The sequence below is a fragment of the Schistosoma mansoni genome, chromosome 7 (genome assembly GCF_000237925.1).
Source record: "Schistosoma mansoni strain Puerto Rico chromosome 7, complete genome".
In the NCBI taxonomy this organism is placed as follows: Eukaryota; Metazoa; Platyhelminthes; class Trematoda; order Strigeidida; family Schistosomatidae; genus Schistosoma; species Schistosoma mansoni.
Window position 1 is genome coordinate 2,489,821 of NC_031501.1, and position 22,247 is coordinate 2,512,067.

Sequence of the window (22,247 nt, forward strand, 5' to 3'; positions counted from 1 at the left end):
TTGGTCGCCAAATCAACAGATCCGCATGTTTTGCGTCTCAGGCCTCCAAAAGGACTCATGTTTTCTACTGCTGAGCCTCCAGTGAACGTTCCAACATGACTATAGTCAAGGGCATTCAACCTGATGACTTGCGAAACAGCACGGCAATCTCTGCTGTCTAAAAAAGTAGTCGGCAATGCCTTATAAGTCAATACCCTGCAGATTTAAGAAGGCTAATCTGGCCACTGGGAGCAGAATTGGCTTTTACATGTTTTGCTCTTATAATATGAGTTGGATTTGCTTGTCAAAGGTTTCGGATGGAACCCGGGTGGCGCCAATGTGGAAATGCTGAGATACACGAAGGTTTTACCTTTAAGTGTTGGTAAGCTCATCTGGCACCTTGCATATTCGTGCCATCACTGAACTCACGCGGTTTTTAGTCTGAGTTTTGTAACTTTGATAAAATTTGGAATAAGAATTATAACCAGTGCCTGTTTTAAGTAATAATTTTTCACTGATAATTGCGGAGCATTAACATCTAATTAGTTATGCTTTTGTGTATGCTTTTTTGTACATCTGAAAAATTAAAAGTACTCTTTGCAATTTTTGGCGTTAAACGCCAGTATTGTGGTATGTTATAGTAAAGCTCTCACTTTGGAGACCTAGGTCTCAGCTGATCTCGGAAAGAACTTCTGGTTCGTAAAGTGTGATTTAAATACAAAGCAATAAACACAATCAATGTAACTCACTGTAGTGACGTACAAAAATTTTGTGGTTGGTCATTTTTCGTCTTGCCTACTTGCCTTTTGAACCACACTTCAGTTTTGAAAGTTAGCGGTATTAAATAGACTGCCCTAATCAAAATAGGGAATGAAGGATTCGAACATGTAACCATGATTTTAGGGATACATTTGGTATTGTTCTTATACTGTATGACCAAGGTAGCAATAATAACCATCTAACATCATGGTCTAATGTTCTTACTGCTTATATCAGATTTCAATCACATTTTGTATCGTTGCCTCAGTTAGTTCAGTAGATATTATCCCACTAGACTACTCTTTGTTAGTAATGTATCGATCAATACCCATTCAGTTGCTCTTATTATATATTTTCAGGTTGTTTGTCGGCTTCCATTAACAAATTAGTTTTAATTACTCAGCAGAGATGCTTTTAGTATTTTTCAGTATTTAGTTTCATGTCGTTTCCAGTATCTTAATATTTGAACATTCATATTTGTAGTGAAGTTCACGCTTCATACACATAGGTTTTGTCGTTATTCTATCGATAAAGAACGCGATGAAAAAAAATCAGTTCTCTAAGCATATCTACTTGAACCCGGTCTCTAGTTCGTTAGACCATTTGGTGCAAGAGTCCAAATCGTACTCATAATTGAGTCAGCCAGGAATGTTGTACCACTAATGATTAACTTGAACAAAATATATGGCAGGAAAAACAACAGGAACATAAAGTTATATATTTTTGTTCAATGTTTAACAGATCTTTCCGTAAGTTTGGTGCAGTTGTGTGAAAGTATATTATTCAAGCCAAAGTCACTGAAGTTATTTAAGACTGCAAAACGAGCTTGGCACACAAAGAACAGCTACAGCAGCTATGAAGACTCAGTTTAGTGACTTCGTGCATTTAGATTGCTGGCTTAGGGCACATTGCCTTGTTTGATTTGAGGAACTGTGGCAGTATTATTATTCATCCTTTGAAAAATGTGTCCTTAGTTAAAATTTGGTATTATTCTTAGTTACAAAGCCACACCAAACCAAGTAAATTTACTTGTAGTTGATGACATCAATAAGGACTAAACCACCTAAGTCTGCTACCCACCGTAAATCTAAAACACGAGATCCAAAAATAGCTTTTATGAAACGGCTAATGTGAAAAAGGCCAACTCTACTTGTTGAAAAAATGTCGAAGTTTACCTGTTTTGAATCATAGCTTGTCATGCTTTGTGGGCATACTTTCTTGGTTATTAAACTAATCAGTACGACTTAATCTATAATCTTTTCATGGTGTTTCGGTCTTTGAATTTACCCGTCAACTGCTAATACTCACCCTCACTTTAAGCTAACTATCGTCTTTTCAACTTCAAGACTGACAGGACCTCGAACCTGCATTTTGAGTGGTGAGCAGATAGAAGTAGTCGAGAAGTTCGTGTATCTGGGTAGCTGCATAAGTGCTGGTGGTGGCATGAGTGGTGAAATCGATTCACGTATAGTGAAAGCCAGAGCGGCTTATTCCAATCTGGGCCATCTTTTGCGCCTTCTTGACTTTAGTCTGGTTGTAAAAGGTCGGATCTACAATGCTTCAATGAGAGCAGTTTTACTCTATGCCTGTGAAAATTGGCGTCTCCGAGTTGAGGATGTTAGACGAATCTCTGTGTTTAAACATGGTTATCTCCAAAGGATTGCTGACATACAGTGGCAACACTATGTTAGTAATTTAGAGTTACGGCATAATGTGTTCTTGCACAGCGACGATGATTCAATTGGTGTCACTATCTTGAAACATCGACTTCGGTGGCTTTGACATACCTTACGGATGTCGTCCCAGAGAATTTCACGTCGTGCATTATTTGCCGACGCTAGGACTGGTTGGAAAAAGCGGAGAGGTGGTCAGTGTATGACATGGTGTCGTGGTATTAAAGAAAGCTGCAAAGGGCTAGCTTCTGTTGGTCATTCACGACTCCTTGTCTGGGGTCCAAGAGATGACGCAACACAGTGGCTAGAGACGTCATCAGATATGGCTCTGAGTAGAAGCCAGTGGCGATCCTGCTGTAACCTTCTTTTAATTTCTTCATAAGAGAAAACGTAACCCCTTTGACTGAAAGTATTCTTTCTGGTTGTATTTTTCCTAACTGAACTGCTCCTCTCGTTATTATTATTATTTCACTCTCATATATTAATTTCTGTTTATTGTTGCTCTTCTTCTTTATTATATCCACCTTCAATTCTTTTACTCCACAACCTCATTTTTGTTATGTGGTGCATGTATATTTGGTGTCCCTTTCAACTTGACTAAGGGTCAATGACACATACGGCATCATTTTTCCATTGCATTAATTCATACCAAACGTTTGTCCCACTTTCAGTATTTTGTGAATTACAGGGAGGAATTCCGTGGTTATTAAATTCTTTTCTACTGCTAGCCCAACCAACACTACTCAGACCACCAAAGTTAGTTTTCATTTCTTTATGCTTCTATGATTTAGACTACTTATGGACCACTATCTGATGAAGATCGAATATTCACTAATTTATACGGTCGACATGATTGGCGTCTTAAAGGTGCCATGCAACGTGTAAGATTATTATTGTTGAGTTTCTTTGAACATCAGTTATTTTAATAACAGGGTCACTGGTATAAAACAAAAGAGATAGTCCTTAAAGGTAGTGATTGGATCATTGAGGAAATTAAGAAATCTGGACTACGTGGTCGTGGTGGTGCTGGCTTCCCTTCGGGCATGAAATGGAGTTTTATGAATAAACCAAGTGATGGCAGGTACAATTTGATAAATCGTTATTTGTCTTGATCAGTAAACAATAAAACTGTATGGGAACTTTCCACACTTAACTTTTTTATTCCATTTAGAAATATTGTTTGGTTTTGGTTTACTCTGTCTTATTGCCGTATAAATTAGATGAGAAGAAACACGAATCAATTGTTGAACATATTAGTTAAAACGACTGACAATTAGTATCAGTGGCGTGGGTACACCCACTCATTGTTTGTCCCTAGATCTTTATATATTCACAGATAACCATGTGGTATAGAAAAAAGGAAGTGGAACGATAGTGGATAAAACTGTTTTGTTTTATGCATGATGAGCAGGCCATCGATCTTGCTGTTAGAACCGGTTCAATTTTACATGAAAAGGGTTTCATTATGTAGGTATTCATCAGTTCATCAAACTGACTGAAAGCAAATTTTTTCTCTGAAAATAAGAATCATCCTACACAGCCGCTGTTCGCCTTTTCTAGATGCTACAGAGATGGAATCATCAGTCAATCGTTTAACTAATACCAACACAAATAAACAGTCGATATTCGTCTTCAAAGTAATTAATCCCCTCTATAAATTCTTACGGTATAATGAGAACGAGTTTATTTGAAGTATGTGATGTACTTACGCCATACATTTATTAAACAGCAATACACATAATTTCAGTAGGCCACTGGGTTGACCTTAAGACAACTTTCAAAGCTTTTTATAGGATTTTCAAAGGCCCATTCATAAGTTTATAGAAGCCTTGGCTGTTCTAAGCCTCAGACATCCTTTATGTACGCAAAATCTTAAATATCTGCTCTGATAGTATCCAAAATTTTCAAAGGTCTAGGGTAGTGCAATTGATTTTCATTCCTTCCATATTATTTTTGCTTTCTCATCCCCAATCGTTACTTCATATTAATTTGATCTCTTATTTAATTGACCTTAATTAGTTTTCATATATAAGTGGCTTGACAAGTGTGTATGTGACTAGATCGTCCGTAATGTATTACTGAAACGGATCTTATTTCTTAAATTTACTAATCGCCAAGATGCTTAGAAATATCGGGAGTGAATATCACTTTTTTTCCGATGATAGTGAGCCTAAATTACTGGTCCTGTATCTCTACGTAAGTGATATTAGATAGACAAAATGTTGATGAGTTTGTTTCATATTTTCCGCCTAGTCGATAGCAAGAAAATTGTCAGAGTGAGCTGATTGTTGATTTATTGCTAATCACGGTCTATGGCTGTCTTTAAAATGAAGGGTAAAATCATCTCATCACCTAAAGTTGTGCACACCAGTGATTCTTAGGTAAATGCTTGTGTTTTCGTTTGTGTACATGTCTCCTAATGTCTTGGGTACATAATGTCCAGAAAAAGGACAAGTAACGGCTGTTTTAAATCTTATTGTCAACAAATTTACTTACTGGGAACCGAATTTCGGTGGACTATTTGCTTTATCATCCAGACACTTATTTGTGGTAATAACACATGTTGTTTGGTCGGAAGGAATATAAGCAAACCCTCAGACTAGGTTTAATGCTTGCTCTTACACTCGTCGACAAGGGACATCTACAATCTTCAGGGAACCTATGGTCTCGTGGGATTTTAAAAAAATACTACCTAGTGTCACAGTCAGTGATGTTACCATTGAGCTACACGGGTCTCAGTTAACATCCCACAAAACAGGTATTTACAGTAAATACTAATTTTTAACCAGTTTTATGTTTATATAGTTTCTAGTACTGACTAAGTTCTATCAGTCAAATTGCAGTGTGAATACTAGTCAGTATGATTAAACCACTTGCAATGTCTTCATGTATTTATTTATTAATTACGTGTTGGGGATGCTATGTCTCCTGAACGAAAAGGAGAATCAATCTTAATTTCTCATGTTAATTAAAGGTGATTTTCATCCAGTCAACTTCAACACATTCGTTGTATTAAATTATTCAGAGTAAATTCTATGCACTAACCGTTATTGTGTTTCAGTTGTTGTCAGTTATTTGGTTCTCAATACATTTGCCCTTGTATTGGTGATTTCAATACTGATATTTTGTTGAATGACATCTGAGTGTAAATCTTAATCTTCTTGGGTCTTTTCTAATGAGTCTTAACAGAATTCTTCTCTCAGAGTGGCTGGCAGATGGAAGAGGGTAGATCTGTTGTGTTACAGTATCACAGTTGCAGTAAGGATTATCGCCACATATCCTACTCCGTGACACTATCTCTTGAAATCTGATATAATTTTTACATCACTCTGATCTGTTCTGAATTGTTTACTATTATTGCAACTATTTTTTTTCTAGACCTAAATATTTGGTAATTAACGCTGATGAAGGTGAACCTGGTACATGCAAAGATAGAGAAATTATGCGTCACGATCCTCATACACTTATTGAAGGTTGTCTTATAGCTGGAAAAGCTATGGGTGCAAATGCAGCGTACATTTATATTCGTGGTGAATTTTATAATGAAGCATCAAATATGCAATTAGCTATCAAAGAGGTAAATCATCATTTCCACTTTGATTCAGTAGTGGTTGTCATTCGTTTGCTTTCATTTCTTTCTGAAACTAAATAAGAGAGGCGAGTCAGTAAAAGTATACTTTGGAGATGAGCTGAAAACAATCATAACAAATTTCCAGCTAGTTTCTAGCCAATAAACAAAACCCAAGCTTTTATTAGTGCATATTATATAGGAAAGACAACAATAAAATTGCGTACTGTGATCCGTTTTCATGTAATTATTAAATCTATCACCGGCTACTCTATCTGTCTACTACCCCCCCCAAAAAAAACAACGTATAAACTCGTCCTTATGAATATAGATTCTCCATCTTCCTAAAACCTTATAAAAAAATGTAAAAAGATGTTTAAAATTCCTCAAAATGTCCTTGGTTATGGATAGGTATTTGGGGTAAGAGTTAGGGTTTTCAGCATGAACTGTGCTCTGTAGAAATATAGAAGAATCAATTTCACATAAAAATTTAATAGACCCTATCTGATCAGTTCGTTCATAAATCTAACTCCTTCAGATTAAAATATTTCAGGACTAGGGGTTTAAGGTTAGGATTTAAGGGTAGTATCGATTTACAATCTACAGAGACAGAATTAAGCATTTGATACGTTTGGCATTGTCGCTTTTATTTATCGTTGCAAAAAAATAATTTCCTGCTATCGTTTATAATGTTTTCAACAGTAAAATGAGGTATGCCCCCAAATGCCCTGGTACGGCCGAGAGTGGGGAGAGTCCGCTCTCCCTCTCGAAATGCTCTCACATGGCCACGCGAATATATAGTCTCTGCCAGGGAAGTCCTACTCACTGCCTTCTCGTGGCGTTACTGTTGTTTACGAAATTGAGAGGACGAAAAGCAAATGTCTGGCGCTTTAACCGGGTTGGTGGACACAGAAAGTCCACCTAGGGGAGTTGGAAAACCCTGATTACAAACCAATGGTGCACATAGGCTCCAGTATCCTGAGGGAACAAATGGCGTACGAACCAGTTGTTGGTCACCGGCTACCATGGGACTGCATCTTTTTAAGATGCTCCACTGCCTTGTGGGTTAGACCTTTAGGTCAAAGGCTCGGGGTGTGACCCCCTAAGAAAACCACCTGCTTCAGTCTGGGCACCTGGACAGTATCACAGCCCTCACACAAATCGAATGAGATTTGTGAGGTGCATATTTATCTGGTGCTTCCTTGTACCAATATTTATGTGTTTAAATAAATAAATAAAATAAAATGAGGTATTTCTACTGTACGTTAGACATGATATTTGAATTTTATTCAAAAGCCTAACGGTCACTTTCTCGACTATAATTGACTCATCACTAAATTATACCATTGCCGGCAAAACCAAGACAGTATTAGTCCATGAAGTCGGTCATTGACTGTTGATTTGAGTCGTAATAATGAATATCAACTATTATCTGGTTGGGGTGTATGATAAGTTTTATCGGTGACTGGAGACGTTGAGTGATATGGCTCAGAATCACTAGCAGTAGAGTGGATGCGTCCACTGTTTGTCTTAAAATACTTAATACTTCTAATTCTGCTAATTCATTCTTCTCCAATCACATTGTCTATTGCTAATCTTTTCTACTACTTTTGACACTGTTACTATTTCTACTACTCTGGGATTTGTCATTGATAATTTCATTTCACTTGGGTGGCTCTTTTCTTTTCAGTTATGTATCCAAAAGCATTCTCTTCATATCAAGACGCTATATCGAAGGCTTTCAAACGTTCAATTAGACTTTCATTTAGTAGTAGATATTTTGTGATAATTTACTTGATTTGTGGATTATAAAGAAATAAATCTTAAATAGACATACCATAATTTGTAATGTCTGCTCATGGAGTTTGCGGAAGTTGTTGAATTTTATAGTTTAGACCTCGAACTAACCTTAGATAGTTATATTAAACTAGAGAGTATTCACCATGAAACCTGGAGATCGTGGGTTCGATCTCCGGTCGGGTCGCGAATCCTCATTGTTGAGAAATTCGATATTAGGCTGATACAGTCGTACAGTGTTTTTATTGACTTTCAATAGTTATCTAGCGAAGGTTAGTTTGCGATAAAAACCATGAAATGTAATGGTTACTTTTTTATTTCTAATGTGTAGTAATTGGTGAGCCCCTAACTATAACTTTTTCACTCGTTTATGATTGCCAATTGTTAAACAATATATATTGGACTTCTCTATACAGGCTTATGAAGCTGGTTTCCTAGGGAAAAATGCATGTGGCACTGGGTTTAATTTCGATGTTTATATGCATCGTGGGGCTGGAGCATATATATGTGGTGAAGAAACTGCTCTAATTGAATCTCTTGAAGGAAAACAGGTATAGTGTTTTTTAACTCCATCATTGTATGTCTTCTTTTGTAATAACTTTGTCATATCTGCCACTTATTGTGTTTGCTGAATGTTCTACTGACTTGTGCTTGTTACTGAAAAGTCTGAATCTGACGATGCATAGTAGGATCACCAAAACTGCTGTTATGGATTTATTTGATTTCGAAAATTAATTGAAATGATTAGTGAATACACCACATTCACAATACCATATCATTAAACATTTATGACCAACTGAAATAACTAATTGACCAAATTAAGATAACCCATTGTGTTATTGAGTAAAATGAGAATTCAGTGAAGAAGATTTCCTTTTCGACGAAATCATTTTACATAAGCTGTACATTCGTATTTATAGTTGTTTGGTAAATATATAAGTCGATAGAAGGGTAGAAAAGTTTGTATCAAAGTGATTCAAGACTTCAAATATCAAATGAGGTTGTGTATTAATCAGGGGGTTTGAGAAGAATGGAAGAATGAAAGCCCCGAAATGCCCTTATACGACCAAGGGTGGGGGAGAGACCCTTTTCCTTTCTAAATGCTCTCACATGATCATGGCTTAACAGAGCACATAATAATAATAATAATGATAATAATAATAATAATAGATACAGAACAAGTACAAAGCACACTGGAGAAGGTAATTAGGGCCAAGGAAGGATGAGAGGTTTGACGTATTGTTTTTGTACGCAGAGTCCGGGCTTGAATTAGTGGATCACCAACGCATCAGCAGTGCATAAGTTTTTGATTTGATCTCCCTTCGATTTAGTTTCCTTAGTTGTGTAGATTATTTTGAAGGAAGATTTCTTTGGAGCGATATGTCCAAAGTTGATTAGGTGCTCCTTTATTGAACTGATGATTGTTTTGCATACTCATTTTCAAAGCCATACCGACTGATGTTCTGAGATGCGTTTGGAAAGTAATCGCTTTGTGCGGCCAACGTAACCTTCCGCACAGAATCAAGTAAATTTATAAATGCACATCGATGTGGCCTAAAGTGTAAGTTTGTCCTTGACTCAATCTTATAATTACTCTTTCTCAAGATGTGATGAATAAATTTCATAGATGGTTGTAACCGGATCAATCTCATATGTCATTTTCACCCTAATCTACTTAGTCGTTGCCCATCATATCAAAATTTAGTTAAAATTTATTCGGATTTGCCATTCTTTCGATCTTCAAATCAACTGTATTCATCAGATGTACTATCTATTTGATACATTGATAGCATCTTTCTAAAAATTAAATCACAGTTTCAGCAATGTGCTGTGTATTTTGGAACTTATTAATCCTGCTCACGTTCAACCTGAACAGGGATAGAATCTAGGACCATTAGGTATTGCAGCTGAGTACGATAGATTTAAATCATAGTTTGACTTTAATCCATTTGCGGTGTGTATATGTCTATCTATCTATTCAGTACCACCAGTGATAAGGTATTATAATGCTAACGTTGCTAAACTCTACCAGCAGTTAGAATATCTCAATAATAATTTCTCTCGAACAAATCAATTTTTATCGTTTTAACCTGTTTCGTTGAATTCCCACATTTCCCCGCCTAATATGATCAAATTTGTTAAGCAATTTAATCTTGTCCTTCATGTTTAAAAAAAAATATTTTCGTTCCTTTTGCACACTATTATTAGGGAAAGCCCCGTTTGAAACCACCTTTTCCAGCGGATATTGGATTGTTTGGCTGTCCGACAACTGTGACAAATGTTGAAACTGTAGCTGTTTCGCCTACAATTTGTCGTCGTGGTGGTGATTGGTTTGCAAGCTTTGGACGTGAAAGAAATCGTGGCACTAAATTATTCAATATTTCGGGTAATTCATTGAATAGTTAATAGTGTTGTGTTTTTTTTGTAGTCACCATCAATAAGTCAGGTAGATAGGTTTATATCAACTAACCTGAGTAGGTTACCTCTAAGCATAAACAGCAGCTTATTACTTATCGTTAGAACTTCCTTTCGTACTGGCTGTATTTGTTTATAAATTTCTCCGGGAACCCACTTTCTTTTAGAGTACCAATCAATGCGTTTATTCTTTCCTCAACTGCTTCCAGAGAGCATTTGGTCTTTATTCTATAATAGAGTATCTTCACCATATTTCGTCTACATTGAGAAGGGGCGAAACTAAAAAAATTCATACAATTTACCGCATTAATAAATCTGACTAAAAACAAGGAAAGTTCTTCTATTGACCCATCTTAGTGCTTTTCTTTCCTAGGCTCCTTTTTTGTAACCCATCTACTCCCTTTGAAAGGAAAACATTTAGAAAGGCTATTCTGCCTCCATTTCCTTTCTCAAATGTGAATTTGGTGGACGGATGAGTCTCTTCCAAGTCAGTATAATCCTTACAGATAATGAAATTATTATCCATATATCGGAAATAAACTGGAAACTTATGAATAAGTTGTAGCAGATACTGTTTTCTAATCTAGCTAGGAAAATGTTCGCTAATATGGGACCCGGTGATGAACTCATTGTGACACCATCTGTTTGTTATAATATATTTCACCATTAAATATGAAGTTCACCTTCATGATGCATTACATTGATAACCCTACTATGATTTTAACTAGAATCACAGTTCCTATTTCATATTTTTCGAGTTTTTCACAAATATATTCCACCATCTGCATGAATGGAACATTTGTAGATCATAACATTACAACTAATGACATCATAGTTGACTCACCAATGTTTACATCTTTGATTTTGCTAAAGAATTGGAATATATCCTGAATACTATGCTTGATCAACTGTTTCTGGAGTGGTTTCAAACTGGTTGGCAACCACTTTATTGTGGTATGATTACGAGAGTTATACATATCTGAAGTCAGTCTTACTAAGATACCTGATTTATGTACAGATTGTCAATCTATGTAACCTTGATAGATCGGTTCCTACGAGCTTAATTGTTTCGTACATATTTGATGAAACTATCTGTTGACCTCTGAGCCTCTTTAAAAAAAGACTTGGTCAGATCATTCTCCATCTTTTTGCTAAGATCCTTTTAGTCATTTAGCTATTTGAGATTTCGGTTTATTCCTTAAAATGATATTCATTTTGTCAAGTAGGACAGTTCCAGTTCCTTTATCTAGTTGCGTAATAATCAGGTTTTCGTCTCTAATAAGTTAATTGATAGCTTCCCTGTGTTCTTTTTTTTTAAAAAAAACTTCGGTAGTTTTATTTATTACTTTGGTAGCAACAGTCAATTAGATTTGATTTAAAAAACGTCCATATGCTATTGATCGGAAGTCGAAGGTCGATCTGATATATGATGGCTTACTTACTTACTCCTATTACCCCTCGTGGAGGAGCATAGGTCACTCACCAGCATTCTCCATCGAACTCTGTCTTGGCCAATCCTTCCCAGTTGTTATTTGTCCTTTTGATGTCTGCTTCCAATTGGATAGGAAATGACTAAAATGAATTTCCTTTGTTCATGTATTGTGGTGTGTGCTACTGATGTCGACAGATATAAGTAGTATGTATCCCAACGGAAAGCGAGATGTCTGGGGACAGAATGTTAAGAAGATCGATGAAAAGTGAACGAGAATAGAGAATGATTGGTGTGGAAACGAAGGAGCAGTCAAGTCTGGGATAATGGATTGATATTTTACAAATGACGAATTTACTATATGGTTCTCAGATTTTACTAAGAGATTCTATAATTTTGTATGCAAATACATTTGGTCGTCCCCACTTGTGTTCTCGTTCACTACAGTATCTCTAATATTCTGATATCTGTAAAAAGATTACTTTTCATTTTAATTTAGAATTAATAATTCATCTGATGGTTATTTATTTTTATTTATTTAAACACGTAAATATTGGTACAAAGGGGCACCAGATAAATATGCGCCTCACAAATCTCATTGGATTTGTGTGAGGGCTGTGGTACTGCCCAGGTGCCCATACTGATGCACGTGGTTTTCTTAGGGGACCACACCCCGAGCCTTTGACCGAAAGATCTGATCCACAAGGCAGTGGAGCATCATGAGGAGATGCAGTCTCATGGTAGCCTGTGACCAACGATTGGTCCATACGCCATTTGTTCCTTCAAGATGCTGGAGCCCATGTGCACCATTGGTTTGGAATGAGGGTTTTCCAACTCTCCTAGGTGGACCCTCACTTACGGCGATAATTGAACGATTTTACTGTTGCTTTTCGTCCTCTCAATTTCGTAGACAACACCCGTGGTGCGAGAAGGCAATGAGTAGGACTTCCCTGTTAGAGGCTATATGAGAGCATTTGTAGAGGGAGAGCGAACTCCCCTCACTCTCGGCCATACCAGGGCATTTAGGGGCAAAAAAAATACATACACACTCACAAACTTCATGGAACGTGATTATCTTCTTAACAAATTTCTCAACATCCTACATCTTAGATGCCTACTGCTAAAAAATATCTTTGTTCCTCTAATTCAACTGTGGATTTCTAGTCGCTGAATGGAAATTTTAATTTCACATTATCTAACTAATTTAGATTTTATTATACACGTTTTCCTTTATAGGACATGTAAATAATCCATGCACCGTTGAAGAAGAAATGTCCATACCAATGCGTGATTTAATTGAACGACATGCTGGAGGTGTAATCGGTGGTTGGGATAATTTATTAGCTGTTATTCCCGGTGGTAGCTCTACTCCATTATTACCTAAAGAGTAAGTTATTTAATAATAAATTGTAAACTAGTTGTCTTGTATTGTGAATTCACCGAAGTTAGATATGTAAAACATTTGGGTGCCAAGTGAGTAGTCTTAATTTTATGAAATTTGCAGAAAAACATCAGTGTTATAACTTGATTACAATGAGCTTTTCTCTTATCTAAGCATTACATGGTGTTTACATAACTTATTACTTTATGTTGTGGAAACCTTTTTCTTCATATGTGACGAATGTAAAACAACTGAATGAGGAATCCTGTGATTTAGCCATGTAGTACTTGGCAAATATTGTAAATCGGTTGATAGAGTTGTCAACCATGATCAACTTAGGTGGTTAGTATATTTTATACATATATATATCCACCGTCTACCCCAATGTGTAATGTTAACTGGTCGGTGTACGAGTAAGCTAGAAGAAAGTTAAATGCGGCCAAACAAAAACGTAAAATGAGTCCACTAACCCATTGATTATTAGTCTGAGTCATGTAGGCAGATGCAAACTACTTAGTTGTAGACCTCATGATAATCATAGTCAATGATTGGAGCTGTTAAATTACGTGCTTTAGATTTGGTCACAGATGCATCCACTCCTTGTCTTACTCTAGTTCTTGAATTCCAATTTTCTTGCATAGGTCATTTTCCATTGCTTTTTCTGGGAAGTTATTCTCACTGCCTGGTGATCCTTTCGATCATTACAACAACAACAACAACATTATTTTGACTTCTTTACTGTCGATTTGGTTAAGCTCATCTCATGGTAATTTAGTATGACAAACTAACTTGAGAAAATGCACACTTGTACCCAGGGTCTACGTTGGTTATGATTACTGACTTTCTTCATATGGCTTTAAAAAAATTAGTCTTATATACCCTCATTTGAAGTCGGTTAGAAATTTTTTTAATATTTTCACTTAATACTTGATTTACTCTTTGTTTATTTATTATCACTTTTTTCAGCATTTGTAGTACTGTCCTAATGGATTTCGATGCTCTTGTACAAGCTAATTCTGGTTTAGGTACAGCAGCATTAATTGTAATGAATCGATCAGCTGATGTTGTAAATTGTATTTCACGTCTTATTAAATTCTATGAACATGAAAGTTGTGGTCAGTGTACTCCATGTCGTGAAGGATGTCGTTGGTTAAGTCAAATTATGACTAGATTTGGTAAGTAAGCATGTATACGTACATTTATATCCATTTATATTTCAAGTCTACTAATAATGCTGTGGATTCATGGTAATTCTTACTTCAAGACACATCCTACCATAGTGTTGTAAGCGGGTTTAGCTTGCTTAGATTAGTTCAGTTTAAATCAGTGGTCTACGCGTCGAATCACTCGATCTCATGAATTCAAGTTCTTTGTTAGATTACTTGAAATGACGCGCCCAAAGTCGAGTAAAGTCAAAATAGACTTTCTTAGCCTCTTGAAATCTATATATATATGAATGGTTTAACATTTAGAAATAATGAGCTTAGGTTGAAAAAAGTTACATTCAAGATGATAAATTCAGTAGTTTTGCAAGCGAAAAACATGAGGGAAATTACACATTGATAGACTAGTTACTCATGAGTAATGCAATTATATAATAAACAAATCTCAAACTGCATTTCAACTATTTCAATATGTTAGTATGGGGTTGTGGAGATTATCTAATTTCATTGAAATCACAAACCGATCTAAGTTAGACAATAATTGAAAACCTGGAAGGACTGGGCTACTGTTTCATTTCGTGAGTTCGACGAAATTCAACAATTTCCACAACCCCATACTGACAGTTATCATATGCTCACTAGTGACTAGCTTCGAGATAAGTCGTAATCAGTGAAGTTCAAATATACCGGATTTGAATAAGGCACTCACTGGAAACAATTGGAGACAGTTACCAAATATCTTGAATCGATTGAAGTGAGACTCGTTGATTATGCGATTTCGGCTCAGTGGTCTAGATATTAAGCATTAGACCTTGGAAACTAAAAGTTCCGGGTTCGATTTCCAGTTGCAGGGTCATGGATGTCCACTGTTGACGAGTTCTTTATTATGACGAAACGGCCTTTAGGTGCTTTTAGGTGTTCAGTCGTCTAGCTTGGATTTGTTCATGATTTCAGTGATATTTCAGTATGGACAGTTGAATATTCCTCATACAATAAAATTGCATCTCCAAAGGTAAGTACATCAACCTGTACTTGGTAAATTTTGCTATGATTTTTCCTCTCATTCTCTCTCAAGAGCATTTTTGCCTCTGTGTATGTGTTTATATGAATTTTTACATTTCCTAGTTAAAGGTAACGCTAATAAGGATGAAATCGATATGATTTGGGAAATTTCTAAACAAATGGAAGGACGTACAATTTGTGCTTTAGCCGATGGAGCTGCATGGCCTGTTCAAGTAGGTCGAACTATTTTTTTATTCTTTTTTTCTTTCCTTTTAAATGATAAACATAATAAAATTATGTTCCATTAATGTCCATACATTGAGATATTCCTTCAAATACAACATTCCCTCATTTCGTACCATGTCAATCTGTAGATTTAAGTTCACTTGGTGATATTTAGTGGTATTTTCCGTTATGCATTAAATTCTGATAATTCTCAGTCATTGGTCGTAGTAGATTATAGTTTTTATTGTCTGTGGTAATCGACCAACAACAACTTCATATTAAACTCTTAGACCGATTGTTGCTGCTACCTTGACGTGGTGGTCGGGCTTGCCTATCGTGATAAAGCAATCGAGCTATGCTGGCTGGAACAATCGTTCCTCGAGGTCCTACCATGCCAGACAGGTCGGTTGAAGAGCGGTAAGACTAAAAGCAGCAATCTCAAGGTCCGAAGGCGAAGTCGTACTGCCGACTGTACAGAGGTGTGACGGCAGTAAGGTGTTTCCTTCAGACAACCAGCATGACAGCGATGCTGCCTTCCCACGAGGAGGGGTGGGGTTAGAAAAGGTCGACCCTAAAAATGCACACCTCGCCTTATCCCACGGATATCCGTCTCCGGCGGTAAGGTCCTTTGAAGAACGGAGCTAACACGTCAAAAATCCCCCACAAAAAGGCCGTGCGTGACCGGCCTCAAGCAGTTGTCCCTTGGGCACTGCGGTCACGCTCCCAGGTCGTTAAGACCAACACTAATCCAACTTCTTTTTCAGGTCCCTCAAGAAATACCCTTCCACGGTGTGGGCAGCCGGGAAGTGATATTAGCCCTCATACCCGTAACTGCACACGAGACCAAGTTGGTCACTTTCAAATCCTTCCTACACCTCCTAACAACTCTCTTATCTCCACGACTAACCCTTCCCACGTCCTTTTATCACCTCGCACCGCTAGGGCAAACGATTCAAGTACACGGAACGTTATTCCTGGTCTTCTGAAACCACGCTCTAAACTACATATAGGAACTTTTAATGTCCGAACATTGTGCCAAATAGGACGACAGGCTTCCTTAGCTAGGACTCTAGAATCTTACACCATCGATGTGTGCTGCGTCTCCGAAACGCGCATACAAGATCCGAGTAGCGTCATTCATTTGACCTCACCTAATCAAAATAAAGAACCATCTCGATACACGCTTCGTGTATCTGGAAGCCCTGATGCTGCTTCCCGTGGCCTCGCTGGAGTAGGTATAGCATTAAGTCGTAAGGCAGAACTAGCTCTTTTAGACTGGATTCCAGTAGACAGTCGTCTATGCGCTGTCCGACTAAACGGATCAGTAAGGACTCGGAAAGATAGGGAAACCCGTCGTTGCCTCTTTGTCGTCTCTGCCTACTCTCCCACTGACTGCAGCTCAGACGATATAAAAGATGAGTTTTACAGGAAACTTTCTGACCTTCTCCGAAAAGCTAGGCGTTCTGATGTAGTAATAGTGGCTGGTGACTTTAATGCTCAAGTAGGTAAACTAAGTGAAAGGGAAAGACACCTGGGAGGATCTTATGGTGTCGTGGCTAAAAGAACAGATAATGGCGACCGTCTGTTGCAGCTGTGCTCAGATAACCGCCTATTTCTTGCAAATACTAACTTTAAGCATAAGGAAAAACATCTTTTGACATGGCGACCCCCGAATTCGTTCCAACGTTGGACCCAATTAGATCACATCGCTATCAGCCACCGATGGAGGGGCTCGATAGAAGACTGTCGATCATTCTGGAGCACATGTTTAGACTCAGATCATGCTCTAGTGCGAGCACGTATCTGTTTGCGTCTTACTGGACGTAGGAAAGACACTGCAGTGAAACCTCTTAGGGTTCTACTTAATGATAGGCAAACTAAGAATATATTTCAGGAACAACTGGAAAAACAGTTAGACAGATATGTAAGTTGTGCCCACCCCGAAGCAGCGTGGAATGACATTCGAAAAGCTGTGGAAACAGCAGTGATATCCGCTAGTAAGATAAGCCATAAGGTTAGGGAGAAACAATGGATCTCGGCAGCATCTACCGCACTGATAGATGCTCGAAAACTCATCCCACCTGGCTCTGAACATAACGAAGAGCGGAGTCAGCTTAAGCGAAGGCTAGTAAGAAGCCTACGCAATGATCGTGAACAGTGGTGGGTAGCGAAAGCAAGAGAGATGGAAAAGGCAGCGGCAATAGGTAATAGCAGACAGCTATTCAGACTTATTAAAGAAACCGGCATTAGGAACCCAACTATTAGCGAAACTATCTCAGACAAAGATGGGCATGTCATTCATTCTCAATCCAGGAGATTGGATCGATGGGCAGAACACTTTAGGGATCAGTTCAACTGGCCTTCAGCCACACTTCAGTTACCCACGATCCCCAGTCGTCCTGAATGGCAAATTGAGGTAAGTCCTCCAACTCTCTACGAGGTTGAAAAAGCTATAAGAAATCTGAAGCGAGGGAGAGCCGCAGGCCCTGACAAGTTTACCCCTGAGATTTTTAAGGATGGTGGTCCAGTACTATCAACGAGATTGACTGAGGTCTTAGGTAGAATCTGGGAACTGGACGTAATTCCATCTGACTGGTCCCAATCATTGATTGTGCCAGTCTATAAGAAAGGACAAAAGTCCTCCTGTGACAATCACAGAGGAATCAGTTTGACTAATATAGTGTCTAAAATATTAGCTTCAATAATACTTGGACGCCTAACCAAAGCTCGTGAAGAGCAGACTAGAGAAAACCAGGCTGGTTTTCGACCTGGACGTGGTTGCATAGACCAGATATTCACTCTACGTCAGGTCCTAGAACATAGACATACATTCAGACGTCCCACAATCGTAGTATTTCTTGACCTTAAGGCGGCATTTGACTCAGTTGATCGTGAGGTTCTATGGCAGTGTTTGTCAGTGAAAGGAGTACCAAAGAAGTACATTAACCTCATAAAAGCTCTCTACTCGAACACAACTGGTCGAGTTAGAGCCTATGGCGAACTGTCATCAGAATTGGTTACCTCAAGTGGTGTTCGTCAGGGCTGTCCACTCTCCCCATTCTTGTTTAACTTTGTCGTCGACATGCTTTTGGAGATAACACTTTCATCATCTCAATCTCCAGGAGTTGAACTTTTACCAGGAGGCTCACTTGTTGACTTAGAATACGCCGACGACATAGTTTTATTTGGTGAAGACGCTGACAAAATGCAGAGTCTTCTGACCACCATAAGCAATTATGCAGGGATGTTCGGGATGCGATTCTCTCCCTCGAAGTGCAAAATGTTACTTCAGGATTGGGTTGCATCGACACCTGAACTAATGATAGGGAGTGAAGTAGTTGAGCGTGTTGACTGTTTCACTTATCTTGGGAGTCTCATCAACCCTTGTGGTCTGGTGTATGACAAAATCTCAGCACGGATACAAAAGGCTCGTCTAGCTTTCGCCAACTTGCGCCACTTATGGCGTAGGCGAGATATCCGTCTAGCAACAAAAGGACGGGTTTACTGTGCAGCAGTTCGTTCCGTCCTACTTTATGGCAGTGAAACATGGCCCATAAGAGTAGAGGATATTCGTAGGCTACTAGTATTCGATCATAGGTGTCTTCGACGCATTGCTCGTATATCCTGGGACCACCGGGTAAGTAATGCAGATGTTAGGAAACGGGTACTAGGTAAGGATGGCAAATCGATTGATGAAGTAGTGAAACTTCATCAGTTGAGATGGCTGGGACTTGTGTTACATATGCCCAACCACCGACTGCCCCGACGTGCAATGTTTTATGGTGTAGGAGCAGGTTGGAAGAAAGCTAGGGGGCGGCCAGACCACAACATGGCATAAATCCATGAAGTCGCTGACAAGTGGACTGGGCCGTGTTGGTAGGTGTAGACTACCTGGTTGGGATTCGCGAGATGATAACAACCGATGGTTAGAGACCTTGAATGACATGGCTCAAAATCGTTTGCAATGGCGAATTTGCATCCACTCTTTGTGTTCTACCAAATTCTAATCTTCTGAATTCATCATGTCCCTATCCTTTTTCTCTTTCCAAATTTATTTCACTGTATTATACTTTTTCAATAACATCTTCAAACCCTTATCTTTCACATAATACTTATACTCTTACTACTTCTACCAATATGGTATTTGAATGGACAACTTCATCCCTGTGCTAATGTGGTATGGCAACTCGAACTGATGTACGTACGTACGAAGTTCTACGTTGTAACTGACTGACTGACTGAAATGTAGGACCTAGAAGAGGTTTATATTAATTCAAGCTGACACGTCATATCAGTCAGTACAACCAGACGAAATTCACAAGAGATATACCGAAAGACTCGAAATACTATCAGTAGTATTAATGATATTAATAATAACAAGACAGTCAGTCACCAATTGTAGCACAATTGTCGATTGGCCCTAAGTTGTTGTGCCACATTAGCACGGTAAGATGATGAATTGCAAAAGAGGTCAAACCAATTGTATTAGTATAAATAGACTTAGAGAATATGGTTGAAAACGAAGAAACGAAATGAGGTTATTAGACGGTATGAGATGTTAGAACTGAAGATTTGGGAAAGGATATAGAATAAATGCAACTCTTCCACTTCAATGGATTTTGTGCCATATTATATTAACATTTCTAATCCTTGATTCCAGGTATTGTTTTCAGCATCGATCAGGGTATCTGCACCAACCAACGCGGTTTTGACTAACACTAAATGATATCATATACTGGTTTCATGTCTTCATCTCTACGACCCTAGTATTTTTCCAATCTATTCTTATTATAGCCAGTATTCCAGTCCGATGTAGACAGTAGTTCGCCATTCGTGATATATTTCTTAACTGCTACAGTCGATAAACGTTTACAGCCGCGTGGTATTAAGCATACGTATTCAACATCTTATTAATTAATTTTTCTGAACAATTTTCGGATAATTTCCTTTTCTTTTCTGTCATTTTCATCATTATTCAGGGTCTTATTCGACATTTTCGTCCTGAATTGGAAGCTCGATTTGCTAAATATGGCATAGAATTACATGAACCACCTAAAGCTGAATCCAGTATTCCATGTTGATGATAATAGTAACAATGACCTATACTGTTTATCTCTTTCTTAGTTGCTATCTATATAAATGGATATTATCAAATTAAAACCTTTATCCCAGGTTTTTTTCCTCCCTTTCCCAACAATAATGACCAAATTGCCTCAACAAGTTATTATATGTGCGTTTTTCAACTCTTTTCAAAATTATCTTCGCTTTGTCTTATTCAGCTGTCTTTCTATACATAAATATATTAAGAGTAGAAAAGACGGAAGAATACTCCTTCATTTTATAAATTTCTCTATTTTCAAAATGTGGGGCAGTTGAAAATATGAATTTGTTGAGAGTTCAATTCATCGGTATCATAGGAATGAAGGTTGCCAATTAAGTGGTTTAATATGATGTCAATCAGTCAGTTAATGATCGGTAACTTAGATCCTGGGAACATATGTGTATCGGTTCAAAATGCTACATCAGATTAGTTTAGTGGGATAAAATTATCAAGATAAGTTCCAAAGTTTAAAATATAGTGGATAGTCTCAGTATTAGTAAAAGGCATTCACTGTAAAGGATTTAATTCCAAAAGAAAAAATGAATTCATGAAATAAAAGTTGTATAATAATTTTGAAACTCAGAATCTAAGAAAAGATGATAAGTCAATGAATGCATCTGTGATATTGAGACTATTTCTTAGCTATATTGTCCAATGTTCCCAACCACTGATCTCGGTTATAGCGTGGATCCCAATTAGGTGGCTTAGATTTATCACTGTAGGTCAAACTAGCAATTAATGAGTCTTTGAATTGATTTCACATTGTGGTTTGACTGCTCCAATAGCTTTCTACACTAGTTGACATCACCTGTCAAAGTAGAGTGTGGTTAGTAATATGTAATATATGTCCCAACTACCCCAGCAGATAAATATTTATAAGGCCAATTGATTTGCTATCTTTACCGATCACCCTAAATTTTATCGTGACTTTGTTCATTCGATGGTTCCAACGTCAGGAAGTAACGCTCCGAAGGCATTTATGATCAAATATTAGTAGTCTGTATCCTCCATTAGTGAAGGCCACATTTCACGCCAATGAAGTGCAGCATAACTAAATTCTATGTATTACGCTCGATATCCCGTTTACAGACAGAGATCTCACCTACACCACAAGCTGACAAAGCCGTTGGACGTGATGAGTACATATCGAGATTTCGTCAGCTACCAGACCTGATATGACTTTCAAGATATGTGAAGTGGTCGACAGGCTCAGTATGACCTTTCAGGTCTACACACCATTGAAAAGTCATAGACACTGGACAACTTCTAGTCTTTATTGACTTACTGTTATACTTGTGGCCGAGTTGATGTGTGAGGTGATGAGACCGCTAATCAGGGAGCAGCGAATTATCGAATGGAACAGTGACACACGAAACCCGTACGAGCAGACTAGAGTGCTAACCGGTCCTGCGATCTGCCTAGCCAAAACCAGTTGAGTCCAAAACACCAATAACAGCCTCAGTGGTATGAATTATTGTATTTCAAGCATACTGAGTTTATATACCAAACAAACAGACCATATCGACCCATAAAATAGATAATAACATTTGTACAATATTTAGCCGAATGTGGCTGTGAATAGTAATCAATAAACTGGTGATAACTCAAGGATCGTATAATAATAGTTCAAAGGTCAAAATAAAGTGAATGATAAGAGGAAACAAATATGATTAGGTTAATTACAATAGGAAATATACATATTATATTGGCCAATAAATAGTCCTCAAAAGTTACCATTCATAATTCTCTTCAGGG

At 37.7% G+C, this 22,247-nt stretch overlaps 1 protein-coding gene across 1 annotated transcript; it reads left to right on the forward strand.

Annotated features, from left to right (window-relative positions):
• The first annotated feature begins 326 nt into the window (after positions 1 to 326).
• On the forward strand, positions 327 to 20,733 carry Smp_010710 (putative nadh-ubiquinone oxidoreductase flavoprotein 1 (ndufv1)). The gene is made up of 11 exons (XM_018798604.1): positions 327 to 361; positions 3,100 to 3,167; positions 3,203 to 3,292; positions 3,344 to 3,492; positions 5,790 to 5,988; positions 8,193 to 8,327; positions 9,985 to 10,162; positions 12,857 to 13,007; positions 13,968 to 14,176; positions 15,290 to 15,399; positions 20,371 to 20,733. The coding sequence occupies exons 3-11, from the start codon at positions 3,284 to 3,286 to the stop codon at positions 20,470 to 20,472; spliced, it is 1,242 nt and encodes a 413-aa protein (XP_018653529.1). The 5' UTR covers positions 327 to 361; positions 3,100 to 3,167; positions 3,203 to 3,283; the 3' UTR covers positions 20,473 to 20,733.
• Positions 20,734 to 22,247: the final 1,514 nt, after the last annotated feature.